Source organism: Lucilia cuprina, chromosome 3 (assembly GCF_022045245.1).
Source record: "Lucilia cuprina isolate Lc7/37 chromosome 3, ASM2204524v1, whole genome shotgun sequence".
NCBI classification, from domain to species: Eukaryota; Metazoa; Arthropoda; class Insecta; order Diptera; family Calliphoridae; genus Lucilia; species Lucilia cuprina.
In genome coordinates this window covers 59,681,326-59,707,855 of record NC_060951.1, presented here as the reverse complement: position 1 = coordinate 59,707,855, position 26,530 = coordinate 59,681,326, and the positions used below count along the sequence as shown (strand labels likewise).

At 26.8% G+C, this 26,530-nt stretch overlaps 1 protein-coding gene across 4 annotated transcripts in view; it reads left to right on the top strand.

Annotated features, from left to right (window-relative positions):
• Nucleotides 1-762: 762 nt before the first annotated feature.
• The window catches only part of LOC111680502, a 34,301-nt gene continuing 8,533 nt past the window's right edge, over nt 763-26,530 (top strand). Inside the window, exons 1-4 of one of the 4 annotated variants that reach the window (XM_046947682.1) lie at nt 763-987; nt 11,235-12,567; nt 18,789-18,958; nt 19,127-19,414. In XM_046947682.1, coding sequence (XP_046803638.1) covers nt 11,646-12,567; nt 18,789-18,958; nt 19,127-19,414 — 1,380 coding nt within the window. In that variant the 5' untranslated portion in view covers nt 763-987; nt 11,235-11,645. Of the gene's footprint in view, nt 988-9,177; nt 9,388-11,116; nt 12,568-18,788; nt 18,959-19,126; nt 19,415-26,530 lie in introns of those variants that run through there. The other 3 variants (XM_046947679.1, XM_046947681.1, XM_046947680.1) reach the window with 3 other exon arrangements.

Here is a 26,530-nt window from a genome sequence, read left to right as displayed (position 1 = left end):
CTAGTTCAGTTCTAGTTCAGTTCTAGTTCAGTTCTAGTTCAGTTCTAGTTCAGTTCTAGATCAGTTCTAGTTCAGTTCTTGTTCAGTTCTAGTTCAGTTCTAGTTCAGATCTAGTTCAGATCTAGTTCAGTTCTAGTTCTAGTTCTAGTTCAGTTCTAGTTCAGTTCAGTTCTAGTCCAGTTCCAGTTCATTTCCAATTCAGTTATATTTCTAGTTCAGTTTTTCTTAATAAGATTCATTGCCAAAAATAAACTACACTTAAGAGAAGATATAGTTTATTTTAGTTCATTACAAATTAATTATAATTATGTATACGCCCTAGTGTTAAAATATTTCACAAATAAAATCATTGATATCACATATTTGCCCTATTGTTAAGAGAGTTTTGAATTAACCCATTAATAACACATCTCTTAAATACTTAATTCTTTCTCTTTTCGTAAAAACAAATAACATCAATAAACCTATAAAATAATAAACAAATTGTTTATACAAGTGTGCTTTTACAGCAGTGGTTTAAAGCTTTTGAGAACTTAACAGTAAATAAAATAAAGTTAAGCTTGTGCTTAAATTTCAAGAGTCTATACAAAGATACAGGTGTGTATATGTATGCTGTTGTGGATTTGTGTGTCGGTGTATTTGCGTGTTTTTTTGTAAAGCTGCTGGAGGAAAATGAAAGCTTTATTTTATTTTGAATTTTCATGCATTTTTCCTCTACTTCTGGTATTAAGCGATGAGAAACCACAAACAAACTCTAATACACTGAGTTAGTAAAGGTTCAGTGCCTTAAGGTGCACGACGTGCTACGGATTATTAAACAAACAAACAAAAAATGAAATAAATTTGAAGAAAAGATTTTTAAATACTTTAATGAATTGGAATAATAAACAAATATTGGAAACTAATTGTTTGAAAAGAATAGAAAAAAAAAACAAATAATATTCAGTGATTAACAAAACAAGCTAATTTGAAACAATTTTGTTAATTGTATGTTTAAACATCATCATTATCATTTACCAAAAAAATAAATAAATAGAAATAAAAGCAAAAATTATTTAAAAATCAATTTGAAAAAAAAAATAACAAAAAAAGTGATTGATTTAAATTACATGTGTTGCATAAGTGTTTTATATTTTTTACTTCTCTTCATTTTTTTTTTGGCATTTTTTTTTTAATAAATTTTTATTTTTTTTTAACTAGTATGAAATTGTGTTTTTGTATTTGGCTGGTGTGTGTTATGTATTTGTAGTTAAACTGTAGATAAGCTAAGTGAATGAAATACAAATAAAATTTTAAGAAAAAAAACTCAGAAAAAAGCGCGCAAGAATAAGCAAGGGTCTCTTAGTATGAATTTCAAACAAAACTTAAACTTAATACTAAACCAACCCAACTAAAATATAATAAAAAATAATGAAAAAAAACTTGAACTGCAAAGCAGTTTTTTAAAGAATCAAATCGTTTGTATTGAAATACTTTTAAAATACAACAATAGCTGTTTCTTTATTTTTGCTTTATTTATAAATTTTGTTAATTGTTGTGAGAAAAATAAATACAAAAAAAAAAAAAATTTAATATTTGTCAAGCTTTTTAGGGATTTTAATATTTAGAAATTTATAATTTAATAAGTTAAAAGTTTAATAAAAACAATAATTTGTTTTAAAGCTTACCTTGACTTTAGATTTTAGGATAATCAGAGTTAATTTTAATAGTTTTTAAATTCTCTAAAAAGCTCGTCCAAAGTATTAGTCGTTTAATCATTAAGGTCGTTCAGTTGATTTCCATTTATTGCTACGACGTGTTAAAATCCACATACTTTAAGTATTTGGTTCTTGATAATTTTGGACATGTTAATTGAACGCTTTTAAATAGAATGTTTTCATTAGAATTTCTAGATTTTTTTCTTTTTTGTTCTTTCAAATAATGGCTGGGAAAATGTACCAAAGTTAAATTATCAGAATCCAAATGTTGGATTCCAATGTTCAAAAAGTCTGTTTTCTGAACAAAGTTCCTTGAAATTTTTAAATGAAGAATTTAAAAAAAATTGCTTACAAGCTTTTTTATCTAAGCTTTGTATTACCCACGATTCTGTGTGTCTACTCAAAAGGTTTCTCATTAAAGTTACATCAAAACTTTCAGCACTTTAAGTGGCCGTATTATCAGGCTTTTATTGTTCATTCAGTTCTCTTTGGATTAACTTCCTCGTTGGATTGCCTGCTATGCGATCATGCACCTGCGATAGACTTTCTTAAGTCGTTCCATCTGTCTGCCTGTACTGAAATCCATTTTGTTAAGACTACATCCAAAGTTTCAATAATTCTGTCACAGACAAGATCTCGAAAAGTTTCATATTTAAAATCAGAAGAATCGGCCTTTAAATAAGGCGAATATAAGTAAAAATCCAACATTTAAAAACAATGATACTGTGTTGGGATGGGGAATTGTGAATGAAGGATGGGAATAAAAACATAATTATAAAAAATTAAACAAATTTTGATTCTTTGTATTAAAGATTCGCAATTGTTTGGTTCAAAGTCCCTAAAAGTAGTTGAAGTCTGACGATTGTAAAACGCCGACGATTTTAACGTTCACCTATTGAAACTGAGACTATTTAAAGGACGAACATCAAAAAGGGGACAGTTGATAGGTCGACGATAGAAACATAGGACCACTGAAATATTTCACGAATACGTGGCAACGGTGTCCCAAGATTTTTTATTTTTTCCTTGATTTCAAGCGTTATTTTGAGTTAAAAGCTACAGTATATGGTTCCATATTTCCAAAGAAAAATACGTTATTTTTTTGAATTTTATGTCCTTACATGCTAAAAAGGATAATATCCTGCGATATCCTACTGTGTTCTAATTGATAAACTTAGGAATGGAAAATTGTTAATGGAAAAATGTTGCATTAAAAATTCGGCAATTGTCTGGTTCCAAGTTCTTAGAAACTTAGGGAGAAAAAAACAAAACCCTTTAAATACCTTAAAAGCTCTGATAGATGCAAACAAATGAATAAACAAAACCAACAATAGTTTAAGCAACGAATCAACGAACCAAACAACCAACTAACCCACCAACAAACAACAACAAAACAAAGTTAAGACAACAATTGTAACTTAAAAATTACGTAACAAGCAACGATCCTGTGAATTAGAAAAATCAAAAGAGAGAGAAAAAAAACATAAATAAAAACAACAACGAAAATAAAACTTCAATAAAACAAGTGCAAGTGATTTGTATATGTATGTATGTATGTGAGAACATAAATACATATACATACATATCTAGAAAAACATAAGTTGTTAAAGTATATTGTTGTTATTTTTACGTTTTGTGGGCCAAATTATATTTATACAAGTTTTTCCTGGGCCCCACAATAAAAAAAATCAATTTTCTTAAAGAAACAAAAAAAGCAGCGTGAGAAAATAATGTTCAAACAATATTTTTTATGACACCTTAAATGAACAACATTTATACAACGACTTACGTACATACATACATACATACATACATACATACATACATACATACATACATACATACATACATACATACATACATACATACATACATACTTACCAACCAACATTTTACTTGATGGTTTGTTGTTGGTGAATTATTTCTAAAGTTGTTGTACATAGTTAATGTTTGTTGCTGGCTGTTGGCTGGTTGGTTGTTGGTGGTGCTGTTGTTTTACTTTTTTTTTGCATTATTATGCAGCAGGAACATTAGCAAACTAACAACAGTCTTAACAACAGCCAGCCAGCACGCTGCCAGGCAGCAATAATGTGTAACTATGTAACAACAACAACGAGTAGAAAAAAAGCACCAACAGCAGTTAATACATAACAGTACAAATATAGTGTATTTTTAACAACAAATCTACAATAAACATTTATTCATTGTATATTTTTATTAAGCAGCCCGCTAACTGACTGGCATTCACTTCTAAACATGACTTCAAAAAATCAAGACACAATACATACAACAACAATAACAGCAGCAAAATTAAGATAAATAATCATAAATAAAATAAAAAAAACAACAACTGAGTAGTAGTATTAAAAAAAAAAACGTGTGAATTTCAATTTGACTTTAAAACATTTTCATTTTATTCTAAACTAAATACTTAATGTGAGTTTGTTATTATTTGTGGCAAAACAACAATAAATGCGAGACAATTGTTTTGTTTACTTAATATATGCAGAGAGTGAGAGAGAACTGTATGCTATTTTTTCTCAGTGCATATTTTCTCTTATGCATACATACATATATTATCGCTAACAAGTGAATTTCTGTTGCAAACAGCTGAGAATGTTTTAAGTTTGTAAAATTTGTTCAAAAAAACTACCTTAAATTATTCATCAAAAATCTTAAAATATCCCATAGAGTTCCATTTTTTTCCTTTAGGAAAAATAAATATTAGTATATTAATCGACATCTTCGTAAAAAGGTTACTTCTGAGTCCTAAAGATTGTTCAATCGATTTAACTATGTCTATATGTTAGTTCTTCTATTTGTCTCTACGTCTCTCTATCTGCATGTTGTATGTCCTTTTGTAAAAAGGATTACTTTAAGTCTGACGATTATAAAGAGCGCTATTTAAAACTGGGACTTTTTAAAGAACGAACACTAAAAATGGGACTGTTTAAAGGCTAACGTTAGAATAGAACCATTTAAATGACATCGATTGAAATTGACATTACTAGAAACCCTTCGATCGGAAAGGGTACTATATAAAGAACGAAGATTAAAAAATAGGACCACTTAGGGCGGGTTTCTTACTACTAAGTTAAACTATTCTTAACCTGCTGTTAGATTAAACTAGGAACAAATTTAGACGGACTTTAACTGATGATTTTGTTTTTCAGTCATGGATCTAGGATCAGTAACCTTTGTTAGTATTGCCAACTTTTCAGTCAAAAACATAAACAATGAACAGCTGTTTTTTTTTGCAACTATCACTTTTGTAAAATGTAAAATTTTGGAGAAAATATAAACATTTAAAACAATAATATCGTTAAAAGAAATCAGAAAATAACTATTTACTTAAATTATTAAGTTTTTCTTCTTCTTATTTTATTGATTGTGTGTTCTCACTTATAATTTAGGTTTAATAAGTAACTATACCGATTACTGAAAAACACAAAACATATATTAAACCAAGTTTAACAAAATAATTATGATGATCTTTATCAGACAACCTCGCCCTTAAAAGTCTAAGATTGAAAATAATATAATTTAAAGGTCCACTATTAAAATTTAGACTATTTAAAGGACGTCAATGATTGAAAATGAGATTATTGAAAGACAGATCACTATTGAAATTTGGAATAATAGCCGAAGATTGAAAATGGCACTAGTTGAAGTCTGAGGATTGAAAGTACGATTATTCAAAGCCTGACGATTGAAGTGGAGAATAGTTGAAGCCAGACGACGATTGAAAATAGAACCACTTAAGGATATACTAAAAAGCTTTAGTAGAAGACCCACTATTTCACTATTTAAAGACCGGTAATTAAATATTAAGGGAATATTAAGGGTTGAGAAAAGAGTGCTATGCCGATGGTTGAAAGTGGAACTATGTAAAAGTCGGCGATTGAAAGGGGAACTATTTAAAATTCGATGGTTGAAAAGGAAGCTATTTTTTATTAGTTAATTTTGTTTGCTAACTTCTTAATTAGTGCAAATTGTAGACGAGTTAAAACACAAATTAAAAATATATAATTTAAGTTTTCGGTAATTTTTATATTACACTTAAATAGTCTTCTTCTTTTTTATAAAACATGCATTGTTTTGATAACAAACAGTGAGGGATTCTATTGTTTTGTGAATCAATTAAGTTTTAAAATAACTTATCTGATTATTAATTGTCATTTGAACCCCAACTCTTTTACTTTTAAGAAGTAAATAGATTTCAAATATTTTCCAATTTTATTATAATTTGGTGAATAACTTGTGATAAAGTTATCAAGTTATGCATAAATACATACATACAAAAAATATTGAAGTATTTGTTTTATAAGGAAATATTGGATAATATTTAATTTTACAATAAAGCTAGTCGGGAAATTAAACACAATTAAATAGCTCTACATAATAATTAATTAATAATTTTCAAATTACTCTCGTATTTATAAAACTGGAAATATTAATTTCCAACGATATCCCAGTAAAAATTATCAATGATTTATTATAAATGACTTGATTTTTTTTGTTTTGCAATAATTTCCCTAATGGGAAAATAATAAAAAATTACGTAATTTTTGCATACAATAAAATTATTATTTATTTTTTTTTGCTTAAAAGCAATTAAACTAAAAAAACACCAGAAAACAAACAACTCACTGTGACTCCTATATAAAAGTCCAATGTGAAAAAGTCAAGTTATTAAAAAAAAAATAGATAAAAATGGGTTAAAATATATATGTACGTAAGTGTGGCTATTATTACACTATTAGAATTGAAATGCTAAAGGTGCTTCTGAATTAAATGCACACAACATGTACTTAAACAGTGGCTGACTATATTTGAATGTAAAAAATATCTTGACTTCTAAATAAAAATGAAATCATATATGAACACACCACTCAAGTAGTGTACCTTACATGGTTATGGGTAGATTTATTAGCATATAATAATTTTCATTCATTCATTCTTCATAAACACTCTATAATCGTTTGTCTTATGGCTAAAAAATCTAGTTGATATCTAAGTATTTCCACCAGACGTGGAAAATTTAAAACTACAGTAGATAGCCTACGGGGGCGGGGAAGGTAAAATTTCCCCTCAACACAAAACTTTTCATCCAAAATATAAAAATGGGAAACAAGAAAATATGGAAATGAAAAAAATAAATGTCTTCCCCAAAAACACTCGAGCTAAATCCGCAGCTGGTCTAGAGACTAGTCTATAGTCTAGTCTATAGTCTAGTCTATAGTCTAGTCTATAGTCTAGTCTATAGTCTAGTCTATAGTCTAGTCTATAGTCTAGTCTATAGTCTAGTCTATAGTCTAGTCTATAGTCTAGTCTATAGTCTAGTCTATAGTCTAGTCTATAGTCTAGTCTATAGTCTAGTCTATAGTCTAGTCTATAGTCTAGTCTATAGTCTAGTCTATAGTCTAGTCTATAGTCTAGTCTATAGACTATAGTAGAAGTTATAATTCTTTCGAAATTTTAATTTTCCATACCTGATCTTCATGTTCTTTTGCTATTAGTTGGTAATGAGAACCATGTACGTGAATGACACACTGTAGCATTAGCAGCATAATGTGTGTACGAATATTTTTAACTATTCTTTTAAACATTCATACATTTTAGTCGGTCTGTCCGCTTGTCTGTCTTTTCAAAAATATATAAATATAAGACCCGGTCACGAGCTGCTGCTGTTTTTATTAGACTTTAAGCAAAAAAGTTGAAAAAACAGCAACAATTTTATTTTTATATGTTAAAAAATTTTTTCAACCCATATTTGTTAAATTTTAACTTACACATTAGTCGTCAAATTGTTAAGAATTTTTAAGAACAATGCGAACGATTTTTGAATATTTAATTAAATTGCCACAAAATTTATAATTGTACAAAATGAAATTGAACCCAAACGAGTTCTTAGAGACTTTCTTGTGCAAATTTTACTTAATTTTTTTCTTTAAGTGTATTATTGGTATTTTAAATGAAACCGGTAATCAAAATGTGCGTTTAGCATTATAATTTTATATATATTTTTTTTCATATTGAGTTTAATATTTTTTTGAAAGTTCTTAAATTTGTTGTTGTATATGCGAGTAAAATATTAAAAAAACAAATTAAATGAGATTTTATGTTAATGTTATGAAAATTTATTTATTTTAAAATAGTACAAAATTTTTGTAAAATTCTTGTAACATATAAAGAACAGAGCTTTAATTTAATTTAAACCGAAAGAGAAAAGAATACTAAGCGATTTCCTAACTATTAATCTGTTTAAGAACTTGGCTTGGTTATGTCTAATAAACAAAGGTTTAAAATTTTTTGCACTTTTAACTATTTTAATTTTTAAAATAATGTTAATTAAATCGAAAGCAAACAAAATACAAATTAACTTAAAAATATCTGTCTTTAAGACTTAAAAGTCAAGGTTTCCTACAATTTAATTGATATTGAAACAAATTTGAAATTGAATTTTTTATAAGTAAATAAATAAAACTAAATTGCATTAATAAATCTAAAATTTAAAACCAAAAAATCAAGGTCCCCAAACTTTTACAAAATACATTTATATATGTATGTGAAAAAAACCAAAAACTTGAAATTTTCTTTAATTAATTACAATATTAAAAATAAACAAAACAATATAACGAATAAAATAATATTGAAGAAAAATTTCCCATAATAAATTAATCTTAAAAGTTAAGCAGGTATTTTCCTTTAGTATAACCTCCAAATCTTATTTTAACTTTAATATAAATAATAACTTGGTACTTAGTTAGTTTTTTTTTTATTAAATTATTAATTATGTAGTTTAAACCTGGGGGGTTAAAGCTTGTCATAAAAAGTCGCAAAAACACAACAACACAAAATGTATAAATAATAAAAAAAACTCTTAGTAAAATATAAGAAAATAAAAAACTGGCAAAAAAAAAACACAGAAATTTAAAACTTTTATAGTTAAATTTATAAAGAGATACTAGTGTGTATCCCACAATTGTATGTACGACAAACATTAAAATTTTAGTTATTGTTGTAGTTAGATTTGTTGTTATTGTTGTTTTTATTGCTATTGTTGGTAGTGCATATTTTATATTTTTAACTTGAATGTCGTGAGTCAAAAATCTAGGGCGAACTATTGAGTAACTCAACAACAAACTACATTACCACCAACAACAACAACAGCAACCTCAAAAAAGGAAAACTTAACAAAACCAAATACACACACACATTTTTCAAAAAAATAGATCTAAAAAATATAAATGACAAATACAACAAACTAGCAAAACAAATTACATTTCATGTGAGCAAAAAAACAATTATCAAAACATCAAAATCATCAAATAATTTATCCTCTAAACAGGAACTAAAACTACCAAAAAAAAAAAGAAAACAAAATCATTGGCATCATTGGTTTTGAATAATAAAAAACTAATAGTTTCGTGTGAATGAATAAATAATCGCAGTGATAATGATCATCAAAAATCATTAAATAATACAAAAACAAAACAATAATGTAGTCAAATGAATAACAAAAAACAATAAAAATAAATGATTGTATGATGTGTACTGTTAAATTGTTTTGAAAATAAAAAGAGTACAATCATATTTACAGAGAGAGAAAAAACGCTTTAAAACAGGAAAAAAAGAAAATTATGTTCTAGAGAAGTCATAGGCAAAGTGTAAATGAGCTTTTTAATTGGTTTGTTTTCTTAATATTATATGTACAAACAGAGAAAAATTTACTTCAATTACTTAAAGCAGAAATAGGCAAAGAGCTTTCTATATGTTCTCTGGCTGTCGAACATACAAAAGCTTACACAACTATGATTAATAAAAGCTACTTGAGAGCTCTTTTGACACTCTCTGCCGACAAGTTTATGTTCTACTCTATGGAATAGAGTCTATTTTAAGGACTAGCCTATTGACTAACCTATTGTCTAGATTAGTTTGTTTGTACTAGTCTATAGATTAGTCTAGTGAATATTCTATGGCCTAGTTTCAGACAGATCTATGAACTAGTTTGTGAATGTTTCTCTTGTTTATTCACTAGACTATAGATTAATGTGTTTCATATTATATGAAATAGTCTATAATCTATTTACAAGTCTTCTAGAATGTGGACCAGTGGACAAATTGATCTGTGGACTAGTCTGTTAATTGGTCTATGGACTATTTTATTGACTATTGTTTATTATATGGACTTATCTATGGATTGGTTTGTTAATTGGACTGAATCTAAGAACTAGCACATTGACTGGACTATGGATTAGTCTGTTGTCTATTCACTAGTCTTCTGACTATTCTTTTAATTGGTCTATGGGCTAGTTTATTGTCGAATATATAAGGACTAGTTTATTGACTATTGGCAATTGAACTAGTCTATGGACTTGTTTGTTAACTGCCTTATGGGCTAACCAATGGATAATTCTATCTAAGCACTTGTGTATTGACTGGTCTATGGACAAGTCCATTGGATAGTCTAATGCGTAAAGCTTTTTTGTTGTGTAGTCTACAGACTAGATTATAGTTTGTTATCTAGTCTAAGGGATAGTCAATTGATTGGTCTATGGACAGTCTATTTTCTCGTCTATGAACTAGTCCATAAACTAATTTGTTATCTATTTAAAGAACTTGTCCATTGGATATCTAAGGTCTAGTATATTGTTATAAACTATAGATAGACTTGTCTATTGACTATTAACTAGTCAATGAACTAATCGCTTGTCTGGCTATCTAAGATCTAGTACATTGACTAGTCTGTTGTAAACTATAACAACTGATCTATAGACTAGTCTATTGACTAAAGATATTTATATTGTATAGTCTACAGACTAGCTTATAGAGTAGTCTGTTATTAAGTCAAAGGAAATATTATTAATATTATATTGACTAGTCTGTTGTCAAGTATAAGAAATGATCTATGGACTAGTCCATTTGTTAGTCAATTGACTAAAGACTTTTCTGTTGTGTAATCTACAGACTAGCTTATGGAGTAGTGTGTTATATAGTCTAAGGAATAGTCTATTGATTGGTCTATGAAGTAGTCTATTGTCTTGTCTATTGACTAGTCTATTCTATTGTCTCTTGGCTATCTAAGAACTAGTACATTGACTAGTTTGTGGTCATGTATAAGAAATGATCTAAGGACTAGTCCATTGGTTAGTCTATTGTCTGTCTATTTTGAAAACTAGTCCATTGTTTAGTGTACAGACTAGCTAATGGAGTAGCCAGTAAGAAAATCTAAGGTTTAGTCTATTGTCTTGTCTATGGACTCGTATGTTGTTTATCTATTAAATGCTGTATTTTATAGTATATGAAATGTTTTTAAACAAAAATCAAAGTGATATGACTGACAAATAATTCTAAACTTTTAAACCGATATCATACTTTCTATTAGTAATACATTTTTCTCTCACTGTATTAAACAGCACAATTACAAGGAAACTGAAAATAGAAAAATTGAATGCAAAACTAAAACAAGTATTAAAAATAATAACAAATAAAAAATAGCAAAATTTGAAAAAACTCTCAACTATAATATTGTAGTATGAAGTCATCTTCCGTTAAAATTTGCATTATTTAAACAAAGTGAAAAACTTGCAAAACAAATAGCAATAATGATTTAATACAATACTAAATAAAAAGAGCAAAAACTAAACTAAATTAAAACAAACAAAAACAAAAACTAATTAATGCATTTTAAAAGAAAGAAAAAGAAAAAAACTAAATCAACAATAGAATAATGAGAAAATTACACTATTCAAAATGGCTAGACAATATTAAATGTATAAAAAGTAAATAAAATATACGAAAACCTTTAAACATTTTTCCAAAGTCAAGAAGAAAAAAAAGCACATACATAAAAATCTAAAACTATTCTTGAACACGATCAGCCTCCTTTTTTCACATAAAAAAGTTGTCACACAAATAAATGAATGAACTATTTCAAATGATCGAATGGTGGTGATTTTACTATTGCCGCCATATTCTACAAATGGCTGTGATGGAAGATCAAATGAAAGCAGCAGTCCTGCCACATCGACAACATCAACCGGCGAAACTGCCATACACAATATTGACTATAATCTACAACAACAACAAGTTTCTAATAGTAAATCGTTGGAAGATTATAACAATAATAATCAACAAATTGCTTCATCGTATTATTATACTGCCCCACCACCAGAACCACCACCGCCACTATTATCAGCAACAGCAACAACTGCAGAATATTATCCTTATAGAGAAAACGTTACTCCTCAGCATTATAATGCTGCTACTGCTTTATCAGAAAATACTACTAGTCATTATAAATATTCAACAGTTTCACCACCCCCGCCTACTTTACCGAAAAGTAAACCACCCACTTATGTTGCAGCTAGAAATCAACAAGAAGAATTTCTATTCTACAATCAAAATGTCAACACTGATCCTCGTAGTGACAGTATCAAAATATGTGCAAATATTGTACCAAAACCACCTCGCTGCCGAGCACAGTCACATCCGACTTTGGCCACAATACCAGAGCATTCTATACAGCAACAACAACAACCGATGCTCGCAAAGAAACAGCCACCACCGACCGCAGTATCCACAAATACACCTACATCCTCAACTCCAAATGTATTTCACAAAGCCCCTAGCAGCAATAACAACAATAAAAACTATTTACCACTCTCCAACTCTTCCAAATCTAAAACATTTACGAATTCTAATTATACTACTAACACCACTAATTATGTCCGCCACGTAACCCGTGTTAATTTCTATGATATCGATACTTCCCAGGTCGAATACGAATCGAAGGATTATGATGGCGATGATAACGATAATTTAACTCTAGATGATGATAATAATACGGAAGCTTTAACCAAAGAAGGTAAGTTGAGAAATTTTATTTACTTTTTACATTTTATTAAAAATTTTGATTTAGAAAGATTATTTGTAAAGTACTTTTTTATTAAAAAGTACAATAAAAATCCCTGTTATGTATATTATTTGTGTCTTACATAGTATGTATGGCGAAGTGTAATAAACAGAATTATTTCGCTAATTAAAAAGGTTGAGTTGAACAGTTTGTTTTTAGATTTAAATTAGCACTTGCAAGTTAAAAATTGTGTAATTCTTTAAATAGCTGCTAAATGTTGGATTGAGGCTAGCGTAGGTAATTTGAAAAATAGTTAAAAAAGTAAAAAAAGTCGATATCGTATTACTTAAATAAAGTTTATTTCTTAAATCTTTTAATTTTACTCATTCTCTCTCTTTCTCTCTTGTCAGTTTTAATTATACTAAAGTTTACTGCTTAAGTCTTCTGTTTTGCCAAGCAAATGGAAAGTTCGTTTCTTAAGTCTTTGATGTTTCTCATTCATTTTCCAAGTAAAACAAGTATGTTTCTTAAGTCTTCCCAATGAAATTTGTCAACAAAGTCTGTTTCTAAAGTCTTTTGATTTTAAAACATTCAAAGAGAAAATAATAATGTAATGGAGTCAAAATTAAACATTTTGTAATAAATTCACAATTTTGGACTAAATTTGATTTTAGATTTACATAATATATTTAGTACTAAGTATTTTTTTTAATTTGAATTTGTACTAAAATTTTAAATTGTACTACAATTTTAATATTGTACTAAATTTATATTTTGTACTAAAATTTGAATTCTGTACTAAAATTTCAATTTTATTTTGACACATCAATTTTGTACTAAAATATTACTTTTTTACACTAAAATTTCTATTTTTGTACTAAAACTCCAATATTGTACTAAAATGTCTATTTTGTATTAATATCTTAAATTTGTACAAAAACTTGTAATTTTGTACTAAAATTTCAAAATTGCTATTTTGTACTAAAATTTTAATGTTTTTTATATAATTTCAATTTTGTTCTAAAATTCAACTTTTTTACAAAATTTAATTTAGTACTAAAAATTTAGTTTTGAACTTTGAACTAACATTTAGTTCTGAAATTTTTTACTTCACTTTTAATTTTTTTATTACAACTTTGATTCTGTACTAAAAATTTTAATTGAATTTAGTACACGTAAGCGTAAAATTTAGTTCTTAAAGTAGAATTTAGTTCTAAAATATAAAAATTGTACCAAATTTTATATTTTGTTTAAATTTAAATTTTGTACTTAAAATTTTAAAATATTTATTTTGTACTAAAATTTAATTTTTTTTTATTAAATTTAAATTTTTTTCTAAAATTCAACTTTTTTACAAAATTAAATTTAGTACTTAAAAATTTGGTTTCGAATTTTGAACTAACATTTAGTTCTGAATTTTATTTCTTCACTTTTAATTTTGTATTAAAATTTTGATTCTGTACTAAAAATTTGAATTGAATTAAGTACTAAAACTTCTGTAAAGTCTTGTATTAAGCTTGCAATTTAAATCTCTTTTTAAAAATTTTGTTTTAGAATTTAATTCTTCAATTGATTGTTATATTAATTAAAATTGTAATTTTGATTTAAATTACCATTTCGTACTAAAATTTAAATGTAAGTAAAATTTTAATTTTATTAGAAAATTTCAAAATTCAAAAAAAAAATCAAATTTTATTACATAATTAAAAATTCGTTAAGGAAATTTTCATTGAAAATATTTTAATTAAAATCAAATTGTGTTAAAAAAGCTCTCATTTTCCATATGCAAATAAACATAAAGATAATCAACAAATATCTATGTATATTAACATGAATCTATTTAAACTAATGTTGGCACCCCTTGAGCTGTATGTCATGTTAACTGTGAGCCCCCAGTGTCAATATGTTTATTTATGACAGGTGTTTTTTTTTGTCTATAATTTTTTTTGTACACTACTTTATGTACGATCTTTTTTTATTAAAAGTGACCATGAATTCAAATTCAACAATAAATTTTCTAAGAAAATAACAATAACAATTGTTTGCTGAATTCATATTTCTTGGTGTAACACTAACAGACAGACCAACAAACATGAATATGTTTTTTTATGGCGCTTACAGCATAATATTTAATGACAGTGTTGGTCACTTTTTAACCCAAAGTTAAAGAACTAGTTTAGTTTTAATATTTTAATTAAACAGCAATTGCGATGTTAGAATTTAATTTGGTATGTTGCGAATGAATTGTTATTGAGTGTCATTTTCGAGTGTCAATTTGTTATGACAAGTGTTTTTATATTTAATTAGCTAGTGCATAAGTACATTTTCTGACCATCGGTTAAAATTGTAAAGGTTTAATTGAGACAATTAAAATGTTATAGAATGAATAGCAAAACAAACATGTTGCCGTCAATTAACTAAATAAGTATGTAAATAAATACTTTAAATTATTTACTTTGAAGCTTTGCTTTAATTCGTTTGTTTAGATTTTGAAATGCTCTTAAGAGTTATGATTTTATTACAAATATAAGTTAATATTTCTTATTTCTCATTTAACAATTTCTTTCCATAATTTTTTCCTTCCGCATTCAATATAAATTTATAAAATAAATCTTTTGCACAAAATGCATATTTTCATTGAGTTGTATGCAATAAAAGTTGCACACAAATTATGATTAAATCAAATCAGTCTCTCAGAAAAAAAATTAATTCAAATTAATTATTTGAATTTACATCAAAAATAATATTACAACGACTACAAGTATTAAAAACATTTTCAATTCATTTAACATTTAATTTAAATTGTTTAAGTTTTATTATTGGATTTTTTTCCTTTTCTATTCTCTGGCATTATAAAATGTAATTGATATTGTATTAAGTAGCAGCAAGAGTAGCAGCAGCAGCAGAGGACGGCGGTGTTGGTTGCAGTTGCTGCATTTAAAACTTAAAGAAACTATTAGATAATTGATGTTTATGCCACGGAATGTAGTTTTTATTGAACAAAATTGATACCTCTTCAAATATACAGAAGAAACTAAACGAAACGAAACAAAACAAAACAAAACAAACATAAAATGTACTTTAACTCATTTAAGTATGAGTCTGAAAACTTTGCGCATTCATGCACATGTTTTAAATTTTTCAAATATTTTTCTTTACTTCTCTATAAAAATACGTATGTATGTATGTTTGTATGTACGTAAGTAGGTGCACACGGGGTATTAGATTTGTACCCTCACATATTTGCCGTCCGTTGAAACAATGTAATGGTTTGTTGTTGTTATTGTTATTATTTTTCTATTTTACCGATTTGCTTGAGCGCATTTTCTTCTATTACATAATAATGGACGAATAGTCAAGAGTCTATAGCAACAACCTGATAAATCTTAAAATTATACACTGAAAGAAATATTTTCATTGAATAAAAAAAAACTAGTCTATAGTCTAATATAGTACAGTGTATAGTCTATAGTCTAGTCTATAGTCTAGTCTATAGTCTAGTCTATAGTCTAGTCTATAGTCTAGTCTATAGTCTAGTCTATAGTCTAGTCTATAGTCTAGTCTATAGTCTAGTCTATAGTCTAGTCTATAGTCTAGTCTATAGTCTAGTCTATGGTCTACTCTATAGTCTAGTCTATAGTCCAGGCTATAGTCTAGTCTATAGTCTATTCTATAGTCTAGCCTATAATCTATTCTGTAGTCTAGTCTAAAATCTAGTAGTCTAGTTCATTGGATAGTCTGTAGTCCATAGTCTAGTCTATATAAATACGACTTACACACTCTTTATTTGTCGTACGGATGGAATGTAATTTTATTTTTTCATTAGACTTTACTTATGTAAAGTGAGATCGTGTGAAGTGCAATTCAGTACTAAAATTTCCCTTTTGTATAAAAGCGTTTTTGAAATATGTATTGCTTTGTAAAACCTAAAAAGTTAACAGTTTTTCCATTCCCACTTTTTATAAAGTGTGTATAAATAATCTTGCAACATTTTTAACTTATTTAGCTACACATTTATCCAAAACCCTTTTCATTTCTTGCTTTATATGAAATACAAAAACAATTTGTCTTTGTAACGGTTTCGTTTGTTTGCAAAATTCTGGACACCCTTTTATTGCTTTTAAAATTTCGCAAAATATTTATTTAAATGCAACATTTTATAATTTTGAAAATAGTTTTTGTTGCTGTTTTTTTTTTTTTTTTGGTCGGTTGTACTATTATTGCATTTTAGTTAATTGTCTAGTATTTCATAAAAAGTACCGTAATGTGCAATTGGAATTGCTGGACCATTAAAGGTCGCTTGTTTTAGTTGTTGTTGATATCAACCAAATAGGAAACAGCAACGAAATATTTCCATGTAACTCACAGTTTCTGTCCGTCCGTCCCTACGACTGTCAGTGTGTTTTGCGATTTACACTGATAAATATTGTATTTGTTCACAGTTTTTTTTTTCTAAATGGTTTTTAAAACTGTAAAATTTTCGTATTCAAATACAACACAATAAAGAGTTAGAAATAATATGAAAAGTTTAAAATAAAAATAGAAAAACTTTACACGTTGTTGCTGAAGTTGTTGATTAAAGTTGGGTTGGCGCCATCTATCAACAAGTTAAGTTTAAGTTTAGGGCAGCAGACATATGAATCTGGTTAATTTTTTTTATAACAAAACCAAGTTGCGCAATTTATAAAAAACAATTGATAATTGAAATGCTTTTTATTAAAACATTAATAAGAACATAAATCTAGTCTAGTGCATAAACATGTTTCAATTAAAATTGTTTGTTTTTAATTAAAGGATTTAGAAAAAGAACTTTATTAGCATTTTTGTTGTGTCTTTCTAACCGCAATTTGACATTAAATGTCACTTTAACATTTGTTTGAGTAGAATTTATTTCTTATAAAAATTCATACAGCGCTTTTTGTTATTTTTTTCTATATTTAAATATATAGAAATAATTAATTTTCTTTTTATTGTTTTGTATTCGATTATAATTTATTTTTTTATATCTTACACGTCACTTTTAAATAGTACACAAATAGCAAATATAATAGTAAAAAAAAAAACATAAAAGAAATATTAATATGATGTCATATGTTTGTAACTAAAGAAAAAAGTACGAGTACTACATAAATGGTCTTCTTATTCATGCTTTTGGTTTTTAGCACACCCTTTTTGCCTGTTTACTTTTTTATTTATTGTTAATATCATTGATTTTCAATGTCTGGGGTGATCAAAATGGTTTATGCTGAGGTGCCTTGTAGAATATATAATTTTGGATCTAGCTCAATTCTAGTTCAGTTCTAGTTCAGTTCTAGTTCAGTTCTAGTTCAGCTCTAGTTCAGTTCTAGTTCAGTTCTAGTTCAGTTCTAGTTCAGTTCTAGTTCAGTTCTAGTTCAGTTCTAGTTCAGTTCTAGTTCAGTTCTAGTTCAGTTCTAGTTCAGTTCTAGTTCAGTTCTAGTTCAGTTCTAGTTCAGTTCTAGTTCAATTCAAGTTCAGTTCTAGTTCAGTTCTAGTTCAGTTCTAGTTCAGTTCTAGTTCAGTTCTAGTTCAGTTCTAGTTCAGTTCTAGTTCAGTTCTCGTTCAGTTCTAGTTCAGTTCTAGTTCAGTTCTAGTTCAGTTCTAGTTCTAGTTCAGTTCTAGTTCAGTTCTAGTTCAGTTCTAGTTCAGTTCTAGTTCAGTTCTAGTTCAGTTCTAGTTCAGTTCTAGATTTTTGTGTCCAATTCCTTTGTCTAAGTTTTCCTTTGCAATATTATAGAATAATATAGATACAATCTTCTTTTTCTTTATTCATATGGCCAAGAAATAAATTAGTTTTTACAATTCCAACTCTCTACTTCCAAACAAAAAAAATTAAATTAAAAATTAAATATAATTTCATTCAAAACGATTTAATTGATTAATTGCCATGAATTTAAATGAAGCATGAAAATAATTAATTAAAATTGTTCAAGTTATGTTAATTGCAATTTAAGACTATTAATTCACCACTGTTATCTTGAAACAAACTGTTAACATAAAGTTAAAACAAAGCTCACTCAAGCATACGTTTTATGTTATACTAATTCATTCAAACGTGGTCAAAACTTTTAAGCCCTAATTGACACTCAATACAATTTATAGTCAATTGAAATGAATAAATATATTTAGTATACTTTTAGGCCTTTTAGAAAAACACTAACTCATTGCACTCTTTGCTAATTATTTCAATTTTATTCTTTTTTGTGATTTTGCAGAAGAATGGATAACAAAACGAAAAACCGAATTAACAACAACACGTCAAATCGAAACTCATGTCAAACGTCAAGTGGTTTTCGAAGATGGCAAAGTAATTGAAGACAGTGGACCCATTGTATCAACCAATACCACAGAGGATACGGATAAACAAGAAACTGAAACAACAGAGGTAAGTGCAAGTGTGTGTGAGTGTGTGTTAGAGTGTAGACAAAATTGAGCAACTTTTTAATGTACAATTTACCAACACAAAACAACAAACTATAAAATTTGCATAATCAATACAATTTTATGTGTGTGTGTTTTTTTCTTTCTATTTTGCTGTCTAAACTTGTGGCAGAAACGAGATTTAGGTTTACCAGTTGCCTTAAATCCAAACGATATCAACAAACACAAAGGTGCTTTGCAATATGGCAAAGATACAGCAGCAAGAGCAGCCGAAGACGGAGGTGGCGGTGAATTGGCAGAATTGGAAAATGCTGGGGGCACATTAGTCAAGAGCATTGTACCTAGACCGGCTGATGGTCTAGTGAGAGAGATCAATGAGAAACGGGTAGTGACGCATGAAGAAATAAAAGATTATATTGAAACGGAAGATGTCAAACATATGGGCGATTTTTCCGATGAGGTAAGTTCTTGTTCAATTAAGCAGCAGTTGCATATGTTATATATAGAGAGGTTTTGTGTAGTGGCTCTGTGCAACATTACAAAATAGAAATGAAATAATAAATGAAAAGAAAAAAAAAAACAACAACTCAAAAACAAGTTAGTAAACAAATTATAATAATAAAATGAAAATCTTGTTGAAAAATAAAAAGAAAAAAAGGAAAACAAGAGAAGAAACGTACGCATTGCTAACATCTTCTTAAATCATCTTAATAATGAGCTAAACCAGTAAACAGTGGGTTTAGAAAGAAAAAAACACTTTGTTTGTTTTATAAAAAAAGCTTTATTTCAAAAATGTTCCCATTATAATTAGTTTACAAAAAGACACAAATAAAAGCTCCGAAAATGTAACCATAACAGCTTTTAAAAATTTCAGAAATATTTATTGAAGAATGGTTTTGAAATTTTATTCTTAAGCTTTATCGCCAGAAAATATTTTTGACAAACAACTTTTTAAAAAAGTAAATATGTATATCATAAAAAGCTTAAAGAAAGTTCTTTTTAAAGCTCTTCTTATAACCTTGTAGTTTTTAAATAAACGTAAATAAAGACATTTCTTTAAACTGAACTCTTTTCTTAAAAAAAAAACGAGTTCGAGAAAAGGCACTCTGTTACTAGAAAAACCTTTTGATAGGAAGATTGTATCAATTAGTATTTGATTAGAAATTCTAATCATTAAATATTAGTCATTTTTGATGAAAGCTTTAGAAAGAAATTTTTTACTGATCACCCAGCTTTGTAATACAATTCTTTTTCATTTTCTTTATAATTATAAACTTTATGGAAAAGGTTTTAGAAGAAATACAAGAGCTCTGATTATATAAATAAGCTTTTGACCTGAAAGCTTACACAAAACTGAAAAAATATTTTAATATAATTATGCTTTACAAACACATTTTTTAACAAAACACTATTAAAAACAATGTTTCATAATTATCTCTGAAAAATAAAGAAAGCTTCTTTCAAAAAAGTTATATTCTTAAAGCTTTTTTAAAGAAACCTCTATTAAAAACAATGTTTCACGATGCTTCTTTTTACAAAGTTATTTCCTTAAAGTGTTCTGCCTTAAAATGCTCTTTAAAAGTAAATTTGCTTACAAGAAGCTTATACACTAAAAGCTTATTTCAATGAAGAATTTTTAGAAGCTTTTCGAAAAGTATTTCGGTTAAGCATTTAGAATTAAAAACAACTTATTATAAACTTTTTTTAATTACTATTTTGTTTAAAAACTGCACGCCAAAAAGCTTGTCACAAAAGTTGTTTTATAAAAAACCCTTAACTTCAAAAAACATGTTCATGCAAGAAGCTTTTTTAAAAGAATCATTAAATAAAAAGCTTTTCACATTTAAACTAAAAAAGGACTTTGGATTTCGAAAAAAACAGAATTTTTATGAAACTTATGAAAACAATTTTAAAAAACTAAAAGCCAAAAAGCTTTTACAAAAAAAAAAACTATTTAAAAAAAGCTTTTCATATAAAAAATTCTTTATAATACTTGACACCAGAAAGCTTTTACAGAAAAACTTGTTTAAACAAATATAATAAAAAGCTTTTCATATAAAAACTTTTTCCATTTATGCTTTTAAGGATAAATGAAACTTTATATATAAGCTTTAATTGAAAACGCTTAATACGAAAAAGCTATGTTTAGAAGAAGTTTTTGTGCAGATTCTTTTAAGAGTATACAAAAAAGTTTCTTAAAACGAAACATTTATTAAAAAGCTTTTCACATATAAACCTAAAAAAAGGAATTTTGAACTTTGATATAATGAATAAGTTAATGCAACTTTGTATAAAAGCTTCTATGGTTTTATTTATAACAAATTAGATTTAAAACATTTTGAAGTGACTAACTTATGACTAAAATAGAGTGGGATTATAAAAATTCTCCCACTGTGCCATAATATACTTTTAATAGAAACTCTTTAAAAGTAAAATTTGTGTGTCTGTATATGAGTATTTCTTTTGAGAGTAGTTTATACGAAACTCTAAACAAGAAATAACAGAAAAAGAAGAAAACAACATAAACTTTAAAATAGCTACAGAATTATTAAAGTATCATTTTGTGGACAGCAACATAAAATTGTTGGTTTTACGCTCAGTCTGTGATTGGAGTACAAACCGTAAAGACGTCAAGGTTTTGCCACGAAAGACGTTACGTTACGGAGAACGCGTTTATTTTTTCAAAATTGTTTTCAAATAAATAATAATAAAAACAACAGTAATAAAAACACAAAAAAAGAGAAAAATCATAATAAATAGGAAAAGAAATAGAAACAATTAGTGTTTGTTTTAATTATAACAATAACATAAAATATTAAAGAAAAAATCCAACAACAACAACAAATAATAATAAAAAGTTATTAAAAATATTCAAAGAAAAGAAGATATACATAATTTCATATTTTTCCACAATAAAAGAAAAATCGTGCCTTAAATAAATTAAGAAAAAACAAAAGCCTAGATAAGAAAAAATAATAATAAATTATAAGAAAAATAAAATCGACATAAAAAAATATATATAAAGAAAAAGGTTAAATAAAACGGTTTGTAAATTATTTCTTATACTTGTACAATAATTTTGACCTTTTGTGAAAGAAGATATTAATGTTTTATAGGTTGGAGTGGTGTTGTTGATAATGATGATGTTGAGTGGATGTTAAAACAGAAAACAACAGCAACAACTATAACTGAAATTTAAGAAAAAAAAAAAAACAATATAAAAAGTAATGAACTGAAGTGCTGTGCTGTGCTGTGTGTTGTTGTATGTATATAAACAGGGATTGTTTAAAGTTGTATGTTTGTAAACTTAAAACAAAGTTCATTTTAAAACTGAAACAAACAAAAGACTTAAGAAGCAAACTTGTCTAGAAATGCCAACATTTTTGTACTAGAGAGTTTGCTAGATTGTGCATGTTTGTTTGTGTCTGAATCTTAAAACAAAAGACTTAAGTAACAAACCTTAAACCCAGACATGTAATCTTTAGTCGTCAATATTGTTGTTGCTGCTGCTGTTGTTGCTGCTTCTAAACTACTGCTGACTATTGTTGTTGTTGTTATTACATATTATCAAATCTACTTTTTTTGTTAAAGTTACCACCTACTTGCCTTTGAAAAATTACTTCAAACATGATTGTTTTAAAGCCCCTCTAAATTAAAAAAAAATCTTTCCGAAAAAAATCTGATTATAAAGGTTTAATCTCCTTCATACATTTAAATACCATGTTGTGGTTGTTTTTTTTTTTTATTAACAACACAAATTTTAACACTATTTAAACACTTTTTATAAGAAAAAAAAATCGATTTTAAAGGCCATTGGTATACATTTTTTTAACAACAAAATAATTTTAAAAATGTATAGAAAATAAAAACCAAATTCATTTGAAATCAAATAAATTTTTTAATGTATAACATTGTTTAGCATTGACAGCATTGTTGCCAAATAGCTAATAAATGTTAGCTGCAAAAAAAAAATGTTTATAAAAATAGCAACAAAATTTTGCTATTAATACAAATTTTGAACATTAATTTCGCTTTTAAATTTTTAAACGAAATATTTATTTAATATCTTTCTATTTTCCTTGTTTAGACAGACATTTAAAATATACAAAAAAAAACTCGTTTTTCTTCGGTTTAACATCATTAAATGTTTGCACTTTAATAATCTGAAATATCAATCGAAAATGTTTAGTAATGAAGACTAACTTGTTTTTTTTTTTTTTTTTTTGACTGACGTTTTATTCTAAATTTCCAAACTAATCCTCCTTTTTGAATCTACATATAAGACAACAGAAAATGCTTATTTAAAAAAATCAAATTTGCATCATTTTACAAAATGATCGTTAGCTTCAAGGTAAACACTTTTTCACAATTTCCACAGATAACTGTTTTAATCACTCTTCATCAAAAAAAGCTTTTAACGAGATCTTTAAAGAAACGTTTGCAGTTTTCTCTTGCAATTGAAACGTTTCCAATTTTAATAAAGTTTTATTTAGAGCAATGATTTCTTGAAGTATAAAAGCTTAAATCAAGCTTTACTATTACTTCTTTATTTTAATAAGCTTTTCAATAACAAATGTTCTATAGAACAAACTATTTAAAGTGTTCTTTATATAAATATGTAAAAAGATTTTAAAATTATTTAATGATTTATAAAAATAGTATTGTATAAAAAAGCTTTAAATAAGCTTTTCTTAAATTTGTTTTAATATGTTTTATAGAAAAGTTTCTAAAAAAATCTCTAATAAAAATCTACAAAAGTTTTAAGATGTCACCTTCAATAAAAAGTTTTGAAATAATATCAACAAGTGTAAAAGCTTTAAGCTTTACTATTACTTCTAATACATATCTTTCTTTCTATTTTACACTACTGAATAATTAAAGTAAAAATAAAGTTAAAAAAATTATTTTTTCTTATTTGTAGCTTTAATTAAAGAAATGTGTAATTTATATAAAAGCTTTCTACGAGCTTTCCTCTTACACAAGTTTTGTATAAAATTTCCAACCAGTTTTATAAAAAAAGTTAAATGTTTTCTTTTGCAATAGAATTTGTTACTTTTTAATCATAAAAGCGTTTTCGAGGAGTTCTTTATGTAAAAGTTTCAAAAAAAAGTTTTCTAAATTAAATCAAGTTCTCAATGAAATCTTCAAAAAAATACAGAAAATTTAAGATTTATTCTATAATAGAAAAAGTTTTATTAATGTATAGAAAGCTTTCAAAAAGGACATGCATTTTCGACGAGCTTAAAAGAAGTTTTAAAATTACTAAACAATATTAAGTTATTCATGGTTTTATTGAGGGTACGGTTTAAAGCGAGTATTTTAGGTAAAAGCTTTAAAAGAGCTTTCTTTTTCTAAGAAAAGTAAAAGCCTTTTCGACGAGTTTTTAATAAGTTTATCTGTCAATTCCTAAGCATTCAATAAAACTTTTCATTAGAATGGTTTCGACAAGTTTCTTAAAGAATGTTTAATGACTTTGTCAATTCCTATGTTTTTAATGAAACATTTCAATAGAAATTTTTCGACAAGTTCATATTAGACATTTTGACTTTAAAATAATACAAAGAAAATTTAAAAAAAGTTATTACACCAATATTTCAACATGCTTTTTTCCTGCACTTTCGATGTAAATTTTTCGACAAGTTTCTTATAAACTTTTTGACTTATAAATTGTAAAAAGCTTTAAAAGGTTATTCTATATGATAGTTATTAAAAAGCTTTTTATAAAATAATGTAGACGAGTTTTTTTTTGACGTTATAACAAGATCTATAAAGTAATTAAAAGAAAATTATTTTAACAGAAGCTTTTCGACGAGTTTTCATTTTGTTTATCTAACACTTTGAAAAAGATTTTAATGTAAAGTTTTCTATTAAATGATTATAGACTAAGTTTTCTAAATAATTTTTTGACGTTGTACGGAGATTTCTAAATTTTTTGACAGCAAAGCTTTTAAAGTAATTTTTACATAAAAAGTACTCTATAAAATTTATAGAGGAATAAAACTAATTAAAAAGTATAAATAGAATTGTACTTCATACAAAAACAATTTAATTACTTTTATATCAATTTCAGAAAAAAGTTTTGAGAAAATGTTTAGGTTCACGTCTCGGCTTAATTTTTAATAACAAATTTTAATAAATTTGGTTTTACAAAATATTCGCAAATTACAATTATGGTAAAAGATTGCTAAATATGAATATTGCAAATTAAACGTCAACATATGTCAATGTTAAGTTAACACCCATCTAAAACCAAAAAATTAAATTGGGGCATACGTGCTATGAATTTTAAAATAATAAACATGCGAACAAAATTCCCATGAAAATAGTTTAAAGATTAAATTAACATAAAAGTTCGTAAAAACTATAAGAAAGATTATGCAGAAAAGATATATTTGTTGTGACAATCGACCAGATTGTTAATGAACTTTAAAAAACTTTGTAATGCTTACAAAGACAACTACTATCCCCAGTACTTTATATTTTACTTAAGTTTGGCTACCCTAGAATAATACTGCAAGTACATACATACATATATGAATGTATCTACATACCTTAGTATTCATTATTATAATCTACTTGTATTTATCTGTATGCCAATGTACTTCAAAGTTAAGACATAATTGATCGATTCAAATTCATAGCAAATCACTCTTAATAAAATTGTACCAAGAAATTGCTTGTTGTAGTGTTAATAATAAAAGTGCGTTGTCGTTGTCGTAGTCATCGACATCGACATCTACCTCGACAACAGAAAAAACGGCATCATCACCATCGCCATCGTCATTATAATCGTGTTCTACCTACCGGTCCTTAGTGTGATTATGATAAAGAGAAGAAAAACCAAACAACAAAATTTCTAAATCATTTATTCTATTCCATGGATACCACCACAACCAGTAGTAATAGTTCATACTTAAAAGTACTCTTTCAGTACAAATACCTATACGGTATTTAAAGTTGGTGGCTGGCTGACTGTTGTGGCTTGTGAATGTCATTAAAAAAATTCAATAAAAAAGTAACAAAAACGAAACTTATACATACTAGTGTTATTGAGTAGATTTAAGTTTGGTTCGGAGTAGAGTGGATTGGAGTGTAGTTACTATTCGAAAAAAACCTGTTGTATGGATACAAAAAAAAAAAAAATCATATAACTAAGTTATTATAAAAAATAAAATATTTTATATAAATTGAAGAAATGGAAAATAAAAGGCTAACTGCATTTAGTTTTTTGTTGTTAGTAACGCTATTGGTATTCAAAAGCCTACTATTAACTGCGAAGCAGCTGTTCTAATAGAATGTACTCTTTCGAACTACATCTTACCGATAAATAAATCTTGGGACAGTTACCGATAATAAAACTTCGAACAGTTTATTAGTTGGTAAGAAGAAGCAGAGGGTTGTTTTGAATATATCCAACAAGTTGGTTTCAATATATCCAACAAGCTGGATCAATGGGATCAAAGGACTGAACCTGAACTAAAACTGAACTAGAACTGAACTAGAACTGAACTAGAACTGAACTAGAACTGAACTAGAACTGAACTAGAACTGAACTAGAACTGAACTAGAACTGAAC